Here is a 14,699-nt window from a genome sequence, read left to right as displayed (position 1 = left end):
GAAGTAATTTGCCTCTAGGTATCAGTTCTAATGATGTATATTTATGCATGAAAGTCTCAGTAAAACAACTAGTTGATCATGAAGTTTGAAAGTGACGCCTCTGTGCAGGTACAAATCCATGAATGAACACACTTGTGGGTCTGTAGCCGCCGAAGGAGCGCGTCTCTCCTCAGAGCAGGGAGGGGGACGGCAGTGGGAGGGTTGGGGGGAGGAGGGGGGCTGGGAGGGCACCAGTCTGAGGGTATAAAAGGGAGGGGCGATTTCACAAGTAGCAGCAGACTTCAGAGAGCCGCCGGCTTCACTGGACTTCTTCCTCCTCCGGTGCGACGACCGAGCCGAGAACATGGCCACGGAGCCCAACGACAGCGCCTACGACTACTACGACTACGGGGACGCCCCCAACTCCACCATGTGCGACTACTCGGAGTGGACGCCGTCGTACGCCGTCATCCCCGTGCTCTACATGCTGATCTTCATCCTGGGCCTCTCGGGCAACGGCGTGGTCATCTTCACCGTGTGGAAGGCGCAGGGCAAGCGGCGGGCGGCCGACGTCTACATCTGCAACCTGGCGCTGGCCGACCTCACCTTCGTGGTCACGCTGCCGCTGTGGGCCGTGTACACGGCCATGGGCTACCACTGGCCCTTCGGCGTGGCCCTGTGCAAGATCAGCAGCTACGTGGTGCTGCTCAACATGTACGCCAGCGTCTTCTGCCTCACCTGCATGAGCTTCGACCGCTACCTGGCCATCGTGCACTCGCTGTCCAGCACGCAGCTGCGCACGCGCGGCCACATGAAGAGCTCCCTCGCCGCCATCTGGCTCCTGTCCAGCCTCCTGGCCGCCCCCACGCTCATCTTCCGCACGCTCGTCCGCGACGCCGGCACCAACCGCACGTCCTGCGCCATGGACTTCAGCCTGGTGCTGACGAGCAAGGAGCAGGAGAACCTGTGGATCGCCGGCCTGAGCATCTCGTCCTCGGCGCTGGGCTTCCTGCTGCCCTTCCTGGCCATGATGGTGTGCTACTGCTTCATCGGCTGCACCATCAACCAGCACTTCAACACGCTGCGCAAGGAGGACCAGCGCAAGAAGCGGCTGCTGAAGATCATCACCACGCTGGTGGTGGTGTTCGCCGCCTGCTGGATGCCCTTCCACGTGCTGAAGAGCGCCGACGCCCTGTCCTACCTGGACCTGTTCCCCGCCACCTGCGCCTTCCTGCGCTTCCTGCTGCTCGCCCACCCCTACGCCACCTGCCTGGCCTACGTCAACAGCTGCCTCAACCCCTTCCTCTACGCCTTCTTCGACCTGCGCTTCAGGTCCCAGTGCCTGTGCCTGCTCAACCTGAAGAAGTCGCTGCACGCCAGCCCCGCCGGCTCCCTGTCGTCCCAGAAGACGGAGGCCGCGTCTCTGGCCACCAAGGTGTGACGACCGCCGGGGGCCCCGGAGGCATTCTGGGGACTGTGAACAATGCAGAGCGATGCAGGTGGAGCCAGATCGCGTGGGGTCGGCTTCTGTGGACCACTGTAGGCCTCTGAGTGACGACCGGTGGTCCTGGGAGGACCGCGCTCCATCTGCTGCCTCGCATTCAGTTGCTGGGGACGCACAAGTGAACCGTTAAACCCAGCAAAGGGGACCAAGCGCAAAGCAGACTGTTTAAAAATGTATCTTAAAGGGACATGATCGCATGCTTCTCGTGGTTCTCCTGTGGCTTTGAACTCTGACACCCTGTCCTCCAGCGTATTGCCCATGCTGTTCTTGTTGTAATTGGTAAGCACTTGAGGTGTGACCCGTGTGCACGTGAGCGAGCGAGTGTGTGTGTGTGTGTGTGTGTGTGTGTGTGTGTGTGTGTGTGTGTGTGTGTGTGTGTGTGTGTGTGTGTGTGTGTGTGTGTTGTAAGGGTGTGCCAGTCGATGCGAGGTGTTAGAGTCTGATAAGGGGCTGTAAGGAGAGACGGGGGCAGCGTGTGGGGGGTGGGGGGTCCAGACAGACGGACAGATGGCAGCTGACAAATGTTTGCAGGCTGGCGGAGGGCCCAATTAAAAGGTGACTGCTTCGACAGTCTGCCCGTGTGTGTGTGTGTGTGTGTGTGTGTGTGTGTGTGTGTGTGTGTGTGTGTGTGTGTGTGTGTGTGTGTGTGTGTGTGTCGGAACGTGTCTGTTTCTGACAAATATATGAAAGCATTTCTGAGAATACTTATTTGGAATTCATGTCATCCGTGATTTTTTTTATTAAAAACCAGTGTTCTGAAAACTCCGTTCTCTCTCTGGTGTCACTGTGTTTCTTGCGATCGCTTTTTTAAGTCTTGGCTGGAATGTATTTTCTCCCATCCAGTGAATGTGCTGCTTCCTGTTGGTGCATTGCTGAGGGGAGGCCGTCCACCTCCCATTGTCTTCGCCTGGGCTGCAATCATAGCATGTGTCTGCAGGAAATGCACGCTCTGCTTCTGTTTTTTCTTGTCCTGCATATTTGCTTCTTCTCCTGTAATGATTCATTAAACAACCAGCAAAAACAAACATTTCTAAATTGGATCAGAACATTTGGCTTTGACCCAAAAATGTAGGTCCCACATCAATTACAATGACTTCAGTGTCCTGTTTTGGAATAATCTGCATATTAACACCAGTCCAATACTTTGATGAACTGTAACGTTGTATCAGGCCAATAACACAACAGCCTGCTAAGCTTTAAATTAGCTTCACATTTTGACTATAATGAGCTTTTTACAGGATATAAAGAGCCCCAGCAGGGAGACAGAAGGACTGGACTAATCCCTGGATGCTGATTTGTAGTAGTTGCCTGTTGTTCTGTGTGTAATACCAGTGATGGAGCGTGCCTTAGTCTGATGTAGGTACAGTTACAGTACAGAGTTCTGGGTTTTTTCGCTCGCAACAAAGAAAATCCTCATCTGGGATTTTACTGTCGGACAGGTGAAATCTGAATTGGGCCACGTGAGGAGACACAACTCCAACAGCTGCAGCAACAGTCACTCCGCGTTCTTCATCGCCGCGTCAGCCCCGAACCGTGATTCATGCACTTCGATTGTCTGAGAAGACGGCGACAGCAATGAGCACACAAATGTTTTCATTCCTCTTTAATGACAGAGTGTGAAAATTAACTGTCTCTGCAGTTGCACCTCGGGGAATCCATCGGTAAAAACAGTCGTCACTCTCTCTTCCTGTTTAATAAAAACAACTAACACAGATTTAGAGCATTTCACTTTGATTCATTCACTTATTTCAGTTACCACTGTTGTGGTAGATGTCATGTTTATAATCTAAATGCTTATTACATAAATGTTTCCATCAGCCAGAGGATGGTATGATAATGTAAAAGAGGTAAAAGGTCAATTAAAAGAAATATTTTTTAAAATGAATCTGTGATTCCTGAATAACACAACCTAAAAACCCACATCACACTACCGACTCTGAAACAGTATAACAATAATGTTTGTCTACCCAGTGATGTAAAGACATTGAAACTATAAACAAAGAGTTTCTATAGGCGTGTCCACCTTAATTCCGTCATTTTCATGTCAATGAGTGGGGAAAAACCATCCTTTTGTAGCTGCAGTCACGCCTACCAGCAGCATGCTGCCACCCCACATCCAGCTACCATAAATCAGAACCCAATAAACCAGGTCAGGCAGAAAATAGACAGAGGAAGTGTGCACAAATTTCTCCTCCGTCCAAACAATGGAGGGTGAGCAGCTCAGGCAGCAGACCGGACCTTGGGCCCGCTTCAACCAACGTGTGCTGGGATGAGGCGCTGACCTCTGGAGCGTCTTGGAGGACCCTCCGCTTCCTGCCACCCAGTCCTGCAGCGCTGCTGCCTGCTCTGTCCCAGGAGGACGACGGCCCTCATGGACAGGATAGGAGGTAGCGGGCCAAGCAGGAAAGTCAAAGGGGAGGGTGGGCAAGGTAGAGGTTCCTGATTGGGGATATCCTGTCGCGCAGATCCGTTTTTTTAAAGCAAGAAATGCACATGCCACCTGAGAGACAACTTCATCTTCTGCACTGGTTGAAAGTCCATGTTAGTGTAATTGAAGCCGCGATGGTCATAACAAGCAATTAGCAGCAGACATGCAGCTCAAACACCTGAAGTGAGAAATCCGATGTCTCTGTCTCCTTGACACCCTGTTCTCACCCTTGCTGTCTGCCCTGACATATCAAAGGGGTTCTCACACAAGACGGCCATCATTAGTGGGGACACGTCGTTTCCGAAGCAAAAAAGGACGGAAGTCCCCAAGCTTTGGATAACTCCGGATCTCAGATTATGTGAGTCTAAGCAAGAGTAGATCTTCCTCTTCACGGGGCACAAAGTGTCCCTTCATTCCCTCCTCTATCCTCCCCTTTGTGCATCCTTCCCCCCAATCGGGCCTAAATGGATGCCCTGTCATCTGCAGCAGGGCCGAGCCAGTTCAGAGGCTCAGCTGCGCTGATTCAGGCGTTCCAGGTAGAGAAAGCTGCACAGATGAGCACCAGTGCAAGCGAAAGATGACATAAGATCAACCCCAGAGCGACAGTGTCCGACGGTTCGCATTGATTTAATCGCATGACGAGCTCCAAACTGCAGCGTTAGTGTTACAACACACGTCTGCAACAGATAGCTCCGCTGTTCAGTCTTTTCTCATCGATCAGCTTTTCAACTCAAGCCAGGGATTTATGGAGATCTTGACAGTGAAGCTCTTTTCTGCATATAAGCTTATTCAGCAAAATATTTAGTTGTGTGTCAGTTAATATAACCTTGTCGAAACCTTGTGGAACCAAACAAAAATTCAGATTATAACTAAGATTATAAAATTATATATTAAAATTATATAAATTATAAAATGACATAAAATCGCAACAACAACAACCACTAAACATTAGTTTGCTGCTGTAAATAAAGCTTAGTATTGTTATTAAAATTTCTTTAAAATGTCCAGTTGAACATTCACTAATGTATAGTAATGCATAATGCATAATGTATAGTAATGCTCACAACCTCTTCACATGAAATGTCCCACACATGTGACATGTTGAAAGGCGGCTGAGGCAAAGGAATCCTCAGAGACTAGTGAGAATGAATAGACTGCTCAGTGTTTGCTGCCATTAGCAGAACAAATTTGCTTTGCTGTATTTAAAGTATACGTGATATATAGGCTTTGTTTTGCTACCGAGGCAGGAAAAGAATGCAAGTTACAACACAGGGAATCCTGTTTGGCCACAATCTCCTTAGCCCTGAAAAAACGACACGAGCAACAGGTTTAGTTTGACAAACACAAATACTGGCCTGTTTAGAAACGAATCACTACTGACACCTAGTGACAGTAATACAACCTTTCTTTCCCCGGAACCTTCGTGTCCGAGCAGTTGCTACCACCGGAATTATTAAAGAGAAACACAGTATTAGCCTCTTAGCACGTCAAAAGGCCTCTTTTTTCTAACATTATAAACGGCTATAAACACTTTAATCGGACGTCGCCAGTCCTCCAGTTTTTTTGTTTCAGACCGTATGTTGTCTGACCAACAGAAGCGGGTGTGGAGGTACGTCGAGGGGGGACACGTACTGAAGCTAAAGTCGTATCTGCGGAAGCACCGGGACTTGGACGTTAACTTCTCCCGGGGCAGGAGGCAGAGGAGTCCGCTGCAGCTGGCCTGCGGCCTGGGCGACGACGCCGTGCTCCGGCTGCTGTTGAAACACGGGGCCGACGTTCTCTACAAGGACCGTAAAGGAGACACGGCGCTGCACATAGCAGCCAACAGGAGCCTTAAACACGGCAAAGCAGGTGAGGACGATGGGGACGCGGGCTGGTGCTGAAATGCAGCAGCCACACAGACACTGGCCTTACGTTTGTGTCTTTGTTTAGCGTATGATGACCTGGTTGTGCCTCTGAAGAACAGCTGTCCAGAAGCCTTAAATGCGCCTAACAGTGCCGGGGTGACCCCTCAAGACCTGCTCAACTGGACCAAACATACAGTAATTATCCATAATTAAGCTGTTATATCTGTTGGAATCGTTAGAGCAAAAGGATGAGTAGACTTTATAATAAGCAGATCCTCTTCATAACCTGTACTAGATAGTTATGTATGCAGCCAGTAAGTGACAGGAACAACAGAATATATATATAAAATATATATAAGTGGCAGGGACATCATCAGTATCAGTATGTTAAATAATCTGCCAAATAATAATAAACGTTAACATTTGGTGTAACTTCTAGAAAAGTGTCAGCCAAATCTTTTTGCTTCTGAACAGAATTGTGGCTGTTGTTAGAGTTGGGTTGTGTTTTCACATCATTTAATATCATTTACAGACTGGACAAAGCATGAGTCACGCACGAGAAGCAGACCCTGAGAAGGAGTGGATGGAGAAGCTGTTTGGTGAATGCGAGGATGAATTCTTTGAATCATTTGGAGTATATGATGGTAAATTCTAAACTTGTGTCCTAATGCTGGATTTTATTTGAACTTACTCTGCTTCATACTAATACTGCTGTATTAATTTCACAGCTGATGATTTTCTTCCTGTCGACGACGACGAGGAAGACTTTGGCGATTGGGCCGACCGAATTAGGGAAGAGTATTTTACCAAAAAGAACGCTGAAGCGCAAAGACTGGCTGGACTGTCCTCTGGGGGGAAAAGGAAGAAGACTAAACAAGAAAGAGAGCAAGAAGAGCAAAGTCGGAAGGAGCTCCATGAAAGGCTGCAGAGGGAACATGAAGAGTATCTGGCTCGAGCGGCGCGTAAAGAAGATGAGACTCGACGAGGTAAAAAGAGACGATATGAGGCAAGATGTGCAGCTACTTTTAATGGCGACTCTTCGTCTGGCAGCACAAAGCTAAGCTACAGTGACATCCCCTGGCCAGCTCCAAAGGGTACAGTGCAGGAGATGGTGGACGTGATGCTGCATGGAGTGGACCGAAAAGATGTCAGCGTGTTCCATAAAGTGCTCCGGAAGCAGCAAGTGCTTTGGCATCCTGATAAATTTGCTCAGAGGTGCGAGGCTCGGCTGGAGGAGAAGGACAAACAGAAGATCCTGGACACTGTCAAAGCTTTGTCACAGGAGCTCAACAGGCTGGCACAGGCTCTGAGGACATGAATATAATAGGATGGAGTTTGATTTAATGCACCCTTCTGGAAACAGGTGTATTTAAAAGAAATAAACTGTGATAACTGATGTTCTGTTACACATTTCATTATTACTTTAGTAATGCATTTTAAATCTAATGGTCAACAGGATTAACCAGTAATTTGCCCGCAATTAACCATTAACCAACCATTAACTATGGCAGTGATTAGGTAAATTCACAAAATACATCCAGTTTGAATCAATGTTTGTTAGGTGAACAATGTGTATGAAATTCCTACAATAAATTAGATTTTCATTACTGAGTGTAACATTAGAGTGTTGAACAAATAGAAGTAATATTATTAGTGTGCTTCTCAGTGTCATTGACAGATTTATTAAAAATATGCATTAATAATTTATTTCGAAGATAATGTTTTTATCTCTCGCAAAATTTAACGTGTTACCATAATAACGCCCACAATAAAGGCTTTCACACACAAAGAAAAGCAGATGGTCGGTCCGCTTTCAGTGATGGAACAAAATAGAAGATGCTAGGGTTGCCAGGTTTGTCGAGCAAACCCCCTTTTGGCGAACGCAAGCCTTTCACCAGCATGCTTTAAACCAGACAAAGAACGGGCTCTGCTTGGCCAAATTATATACAAATGTTTCTATTTTATTCCAAAAATGAGTAATATACTTTAAAAAATTGGACGGCGAGATATGTTTAACGTTTTATCAAAATAAAATGTATAAATATGTAATTGTTCTTGTAACGTAAAAGTAATAGCTGTAGTAATGGTTGGATTTTTAATTTTTCATCGATTTGGACAGAATATAGGTCCAGCATCCTTTTTATAATAAAAAAACAGCTGCTCTGGAAATGACGCTTCTACGCTTCTTCTTGCGGATTCCGACATATCTGGCAACCCGGAGACGCAATCTGTGTCAATTGCCGGGCGACGTAGCGCGAATAAAGGCCGTAGCCTATTTGTGGCAGCGCTTTCCTTGTAGCGCGTGCGGCTGCGTCTCTCCGCGTTCGTGCACGCGCTCGCCCGAGCCTTTGCCGTCTCGCCTAGCCTGTTGCTAGCTTCCGTTCGAGCAGCGCCGCGTCTTTTTGCGCCGCGATGGCAGGTGTTCAAGGTGGCGAGCCCACGGGATGACGCCGTTCTCCGTGGTCGCTCGGTGCGAAAGGTGCATCAGGGCGGGTTCGGTCGGTGTCGTCTGGTTCCCGCAGACACCAGGCTGCTGAGCGACAAACCAGCGGCGGTGGTCGCCGAACCCAGTATGAGGACATTGCTTATCCGGAAAATCGTGAATATTATTGAATAGTCATTAATCCTCGAGGGGTGTTAATTGGCTAAAGGGTTAAAAGCCGCTCGGACCCGTTTGATTGCGTGATGGGCCGCTTTTGCTGCGCGTGAACGGCGCGTCGTGCGGGTTCGCTTGGCCGCGGGCGGAGTTCGGGGCAGGTCTGACGGTGCCACGTAAAGATGGTGTTTAGGAGCGAGGAGATGTGCTTGGCGCAATTGTTCCTGCAGTCCGGCTCTGAATATGACTGCATCAGCGAGCTCGGGGAGCTGGGGCTGGTCGAGTTCCGAGACGTAAGTAGAGGCTCATTTTGCTCCACGCTCTGTCCAGTGAAGGTGTTATTAACTGTTTAAAGGGACTTTCATCCCATTTTTAAAATTTCCTGTAAACCTTACACTCTACATAGGTGTAATACAGTATATAATGCAATAAGAGGCTTCCACGTTGTGCAGAGGATGCAGATGAGTGGTTTTATTACAACACAATGACCAATAAATAAAGCAGACTACTTTATAAATGCCACGTTGCTGGTGTGTATGAATCAGTGGCTGACGCAGTCATCCACCTGCGGCCCTCATCTCCGACGCTCCTCTCTGCTTTCAGCTCAACCCGAGTGTCAGCTCATTCCAGCGGCGCTTCGTCAGCGAAATCAAGAGATGTGAGGAGATGGAGCGGATTCTGGGTGAGGGGGGGGGCACCTGGGGCTGGATTACATGCATGCAGCCGGAGAGTGCACCTGCACACTTACATACGAGCACAGTCACAAACTTGGGGCTGAGGTTCAGACTTTGTCACATTTTAGCTTTAATTGCTAGAAGCCGAACAGTCAGCGTTTCTGTTGCAGGATACCTCCTGAGAGAGATCCACAAGGCGAATATAGCCGTTCCAGAGGAGGATGAGAGTCCACTCGCTCCTCCCCCAAGACAAGTCCTGGAGATCATGGCAAGTGTCATTTCAACCAATATTACTGTGAAAGCAACACTTCATAAGCAATGAAATGATCATTTTTGGTGTCATACACTGGTTTAGGATTAATATGACCTCACAGTTATCATTTGCAGCCTCATAAGTAACATAAAGCGTTAAGAATAAAGGCTTTGATCGACTGACGCTGTCGTTTCACTGCCTGTGTTTCGTGCGATGTGCAGGAGCAGCTCCAGAGGCTGGAGATGGAGCTCAGCGAGGTAGCGAGGAACAAGGAGAAGCTCCAGCGGAACCTCCTGGAGCTCACCGAGTACACGCACATGCTGAAGATCACGCGGACCTTCATCCACAGCCGCTCCAGGGTGAGCTGCTTGTTTGTCACACTGTAATATGCGTTTTTCCAGTCCCACTGTTTGCGTCTTGCGCTCTCACGTCACCGGCGTGCTGCGTTTCCCCGGGCGACGGGGAACCGGAGCTGCCTTTTAATTAATGACATGGTCCCAATGCAGCCGTCACTCACGCAGGCCGGCGGGGTAAAAAGACATACAGCCAAGAGAATAGAGAGAATGAACAGCATGTGAGCACTGTGGGATGCAGAACCAGGGATCATTCGCTATCATGTGTCAGAAATGAAACTTTTTTTCATATTCAGCATGAAGCTCTGGGTCCTCAGTATGAAGAATTCCCCACTATGGAGACAGACTCGGTCACGGGATGCACGGGGATGCAGCGCCTCGGAGCCAAGCTGGGGTGAGCCGCCACACAGCCGCGAACGTAGCAACACAACACAGATGGCAAATGTGACCCGGTCTCCTCTGGCCGCAGCTTCGTGTCCGGCCTCATCCAGCGGGTGAAGGTCGAAGCCTTCGAGCGCATGCTGTGGAGAGTCTGCAAAGGCTACACCATCCTCAGCTACGCGGAGGTGGACGAGAACCTGGCCGATCTCGACACGGTGAGTCCGCCTGCGTGAGGCCTAATCCAGCATCCAACGCACTCGTCATTTTGTTCACTGTGGGGATTTGTGTGTGTGTGTGTGTGTGTGTATGTGTGTGATTTCAGGGAGAGATAAGCAAGAGTGTTGTGTTCCTCATCTCTTTCTGGGGAGACCAGATTGGGCAGAAAGTTCAAAAGATTTGTGACTGGTGAGCATCACCTTCATCTCCCACTATGTGATGTCGTCTCCCTTTGGAGCAGTGAACACATCTGTGCCTGATTCCCCCAGTTACCACTGCCATCTGTACCCTCACCCTGAGAATGATGAGGAGCGAGCCGATGTTCTGGACAGCCTGCGGACGCGCATCCAGGACCTCAACAACGTAACGATGACACACATCAGAGTTGGAGCCGTGATTCAGCCGGGTCGTAGGTGGAGTTACGTGTGCTCCTGTTCTCACAGGTGCTCCACCGCACTGAGGACTACCTGAGGCAGGTCCTGCAGAAGGCCTCGGAGTCGGCCTTCGCTTGGGTCGTGCAGGTGAAAAAGATGAAGGCCATCTATCACATCCTCAACCTCTGCAGCTTCGACGTTACCAACAAGTGTCTGATTGCGGAGGTGTGGTGTCCCGTCAGTGACCTGGCCAACCTGCGGGGGGCGCTAGAGGAGGGATCGGTGAGCAGAACCTCCTGTGCGTCTGTCCTGGAAGCGAACCGCAGTGTTCACGCTCTGTGTTTTTTTTTCGTTAGAGGAAAGGTGACGCCACCGTCCCGTCCTTTGTCAATCGCATCCCATGCTCCGACACCCCACCCACCCTGCTACGAACCAACAAGTTCACGTCAGGCTTCCAGAGCATCGTGGAGGCTTATGGGGTTGGGGACTATCGCGAGGTAAGCCCAGGTAAGATCGCAGGCGTCTCTTTAGAACCAACCTTTGGAGAAGCTGCAGAGTGAGCTACCGTTTGCTGAGTCGGCCTCTTTGCAGCCCCTTACACCATCATCACGTTCCCCTTCCTGTTCGCCGTGATGTTCGGCGACCTCGGCCACGGCGCCGTCATGAGCCTCTTTGCCCTGTGGATGGTGCTCACGGAGAAAAGGCAGAAGAAAACGCGTTCCAGCAACGAGGTGGGAGCGGCGACACGACGTGGAGTCAACAGCTGTAAATTAAATGTTTGCACTGGTGATTGTGTTTCTGCGGCTTCCAGATATGGGCCACGTTTTTTAATGGACGATACATCATTCTGATGATGGGGCTTTTCTCCGTCTACACCGGCCTCATTTACAACGACTGCTTCTCTAAGTCGCTGAACATATTCGGCTCTGGCTGGAGCATCAAGGCCATGTTCACAAATCAGCAGTGGACGTGAGTTATCAGAACAAGCAAACACTCAGATGCTGTTTTAATGGATGCTTCTAACTAATATACATCGTTTACATTACAGGAATAAAACTCTCCAAGCGAACGCTCTGCTCACATTGGATCCCAATATCAGCGGCGTTTTTGGCGGCCCGTACCCGTTTGGCATCGACCCCGTGAGTAAATGCACAGTGAGACGAGGAATGGATTCATTTAAAGGGCATTACACTAAAATGCTTTTGGATATGGCATCAGATGTGGAACCTGGCAGTGAACCGGCTGTCCTTCCTCAACTCCTACAAGATGAAGATGTCGGTTGTTATCGGGGTCATCCACATGAGCTTTGGAGTGGTGCTGAGTGTCTTCAATCACCTGTGAGTTGCTGTCGGCGACCTTTGACCTGTTCTTGAGCGTCCGCCGCCTATATTACATATTTCTTTGTCTTTTCAAGGCACTCCCGGCAGAAATGTAACATCTACCTGCTATTTCTGCCCGAGCTGCTCTTCCTCCTCTGTCTCTTTGGGTACTTGGTTTTCATGATTTTCTACAAGTGGCTGGCCTTCGGCGCCAGAGAGTCCAGCGACGCTCCCAGCATCCTCATACACTTCATCAACATGTTCGTCATGCAGGGGAAAGACATCACTCCTCTCTATCCGGGACAGGTAGTGTCTGATCGGACAAAAGTATGATTTGTTTCTCACCGGTAAACAAGCTTGTTGCAGACGTGTCGCGTACGAATTTCAGACTGGGCTGCAGATTTTCCTCGTCGTGGTTGCGATGCTGTCGGTTCCCGTGCTGCTGGTGGGAAAACCTCTTTACTTGTACTGGCTCTTTCGTGGAGGCAAAGGCCTGCGCCGACGCAGAGTAAGCGGGTTTAGTGTGGAGCAAGGTTTTTTGCATACAGCTCATTTGTCAGTAAAAGCATTGCCCCCCCCCCTCCTTCCTTTAGGGTTATGAGAGGGTGAGGCGTGTCAGTGAGGACGACAGCTCCACAGCTCCGCCCTGTGAGGATGACGAAGAGGACGGACTCGATGAAGTCATCGGCAGCCAAGCTCTCCCCAAAGAGGTCAGAGAGTCATCGTGTTGGCTGAATGCAGCGTTTAGCACAATGAAATAAACACAAGTGTTTGCTCACAGCGTGTCCTGTGTGCATTGTTGTGCAGTTTGACTTTGCAGATGTGCTCCTGCACCAGGCCATCCACACCATAGAGTTCTGCCTGGGCTGCATCTCCAACACGGCGTCCTACCTGCGTCTCTGGGCTCTCAGCTTGGCTCATGCCCGTAAGTCCAGCAACAAACAGTAGCTTATCTCTGTTTTCTACTGACATTTTCAGCTTTACAGCTAACCCTAATCAGCATCAGCGACATTTCTTCTCTTTTAGGAGGTTAAATCATTACTTCCCTTTACTTCTAACACATGCTGGCATACAGTATGTAATTATTATATTTTACCTTGAGCAGGAAGCGTTAGTGTTAGCAGTAGCCTGGTTGCTCATAAGATCTCACCCAGCAGTGAGAGCCAGTATACTATGGGTTCTGAAAGCAGTAGCTAGCAGATTATATAACAGCATGAGTCGCAGCACCCCCCCCCCCCTTTCTGCTGCAGCCTGTCCATTGTCCCCTCTCACTATCAGGTGCTTAGTACAGCGAGCAGGGATTATTTCTTTAAAAGCGTCAGTGATTCTGAGTGTTTTGCTGGACTCTTGACTCGTCCCTGTTGGTTCTTAACCTGCTTCCAGAGCTGTCGGAGGTGCTGTGGGCCATGGTGATGCGCCTGGGTCTGAGCATCTCCACCAGAGTGGGCGTCGTGCTCCTGGTCCCCGTGTTCGGCCTCTTCGCCGTGCTCACCGTGTCGATCCTGCTAGTCATGGAAGGCTTATCAGCGTTCCTCCATGCTCTCCGCCTCCACTGGTGAGTGGACGTCATACAATACCCAGCCGTGCTTAGGAATATTTTTACACGATGGACATTGATTTTTCAGTATCAAATGAGAACGAATGAGAAGTAATGGTTTTTATTGTGGTATTAAATTCCATTCCACCCACCTCATCATTCATTACTTATGCGCCTGGTTTCAGGGTGGAGTTTCAGAACAAATTCTACCGTGGGACTGGGGTGAAGTTCGTGCCCTTCGACTTCGCCCTCCTGCCCTCTGTTTTCGAGCAGGACGGCTTGCTTTAAACGTATGAACTCCGCGAGGTCTGGGAGGAGGCAGACCTTATCATCGGGAGCTGGAGGTTGGGAACGAATACGAAATGCACTGTGATAAGGAAACCTTTCGAGACAGCGGATCGAAACTTTCTCTTGTAGCAACGTTTTTCACCGTGACAATTTTTAAAGTTATCGGCTGCGCTGACTGCCTTACTCTACCCCGTAGACCTCTGAATAGGTGGAGGTGGTGATCAGATTTTCTAAGTGAATTATTGCTCAGCATTACTTGTCACACCAGTTGGGTGAGGTTAAATATTAAATTCACATTGTGCTGTGTAAACGGTTTTTGTATTATTTACATGATATTTTACTTGAGCATTTATACAGTGCAATGCTAAACATGAACCATCTTTTAAAGACCATGTAAATGTCCTGACGTAGTGCCATAGAGATTTAATTGTGAGGGCAACACTAGGAAGTCTTTGTTTATTAAAACAGCTCCTGTTTGAGGTGAAGGAAAAGCTGTGGAGGTCAAACATACACCGTGACCCGTTCTGTCAGGCATTTTGTCACATAGCACTTTGCAGAAATGATTGTACAATTAAAGGTTTTCACTGAGTGTGATGATGCCAAATGAAAACAACAAGCCTGTCAGCTGTTTGCTTCTTTTACTTATCATTGCTTATTGAAGGTAACCTCCCCTGTAACTAGCCGTAGGGTAAGACGTAGGATTTTCTTGATGATACTATAGTACTTATTACAGTCATGGTATTTATTTAAGTTATTGTCTGTACAAGAGTCAAATATTTTACCATTCTGATGTGTTGAATAAAGGTTTTGAGAAATGCAAACAAGTCAATCATGAAGGGTTTTCATTGATTTGAGCCCAATGATCATCAGCCAACAGACTCCTTAGACTGAGCAGCTGAATGAGTCTAAAGATACTGTAACACTCCGATGCCAACATGAAATCATACGTT

General features: G+C 48.8%; 3 protein-coding genes across 3 annotated transcripts; all 3 read left to right on the top strand.

The window, feature by feature from the left end:
• The first annotated feature begins 261 nt into the window (after window positions 1–261).
• On the top strand, window positions 262–2,248 carry LOC114866825 (apelin receptor B-like). Its single transcript, XM_029169025.2, has one exon. It carries the CDS (start codon window positions 344–346, stop codon window positions 1,418–1,420), a length of 1,077 nt encoding a protein of 358 aa, XP_029024858.1. The 5' UTR covers window positions 262–343; the 3' UTR covers window positions 1,421–2,248.
• Window positions 2,249–5,350: 3,102 nt separating this feature from the next.
• Window positions 5,351–7,154, top strand: nfkbil1 (nuclear factor of kappa light polypeptide gene enhancer in B-cells inhibitor-like 1). Its single transcript, XM_029169024.3, has 4 exons — window positions 5,351–5,762; window positions 5,844–5,953; window positions 6,291–6,402; window positions 6,487–7,154. The coding sequence occupies exons 1-4, from the start codon at window positions 5,489–5,491 to the stop codon at window positions 7,074–7,076; spliced, it is 1,086 nt and encodes a 361-aa protein (XP_029024857.1). The 5' UTR covers window positions 5,351–5,488; the 3' UTR covers window positions 7,077–7,154.
• Window positions 7,155–7,986: 832 nt separating this feature from the next.
• Window positions 7,987–14,573, top strand: atp6v0a2a (ATPase H+ transporting V0 subunit a2a). The gene is made up of 20 exons (XM_029168942.3): window positions 7,987–8,647; window positions 8,958–9,036; window positions 9,199–9,296; window positions 9,503–9,640; window positions 9,931–10,028; window positions 10,104–10,230; window positions 10,338–10,420; window positions 10,501–10,594; window positions 10,675–10,887; window positions 10,962–11,112; window positions 11,197–11,336; window positions 11,417–11,574; window positions 11,654–11,744; window positions 11,824–11,942; window positions 12,020–12,230; window positions 12,313–12,432; window positions 12,518–12,634; window positions 12,732–12,849; window positions 13,308–13,479; window positions 13,647–14,573. Exons 1-20 carry the CDS (start codon window positions 8,537–8,539, stop codon window positions 13,747–13,749), a joined length of 2,541 nt encoding a protein of 846 aa, XP_029024775.1. The 5' UTR covers window positions 7,987–8,536; the 3' UTR covers window positions 13,750–14,573.
• The last annotated feature ends 126 nt before the right edge of the window (window positions 14,574–14,699 follow it).

This window comes from Betta splendens, chromosome 12, assembly GCF_900634795.4.
Source record: "Betta splendens chromosome 12, fBetSpl5.4, whole genome shotgun sequence".
Lineage (NCBI taxonomy): Eukaryota > Metazoa > Chordata > Actinopteri > Anabantiformes > Osphronemidae > Betta > Betta splendens.
This window is presented reverse-complemented; position numbering and strand designations above follow the sequence as displayed.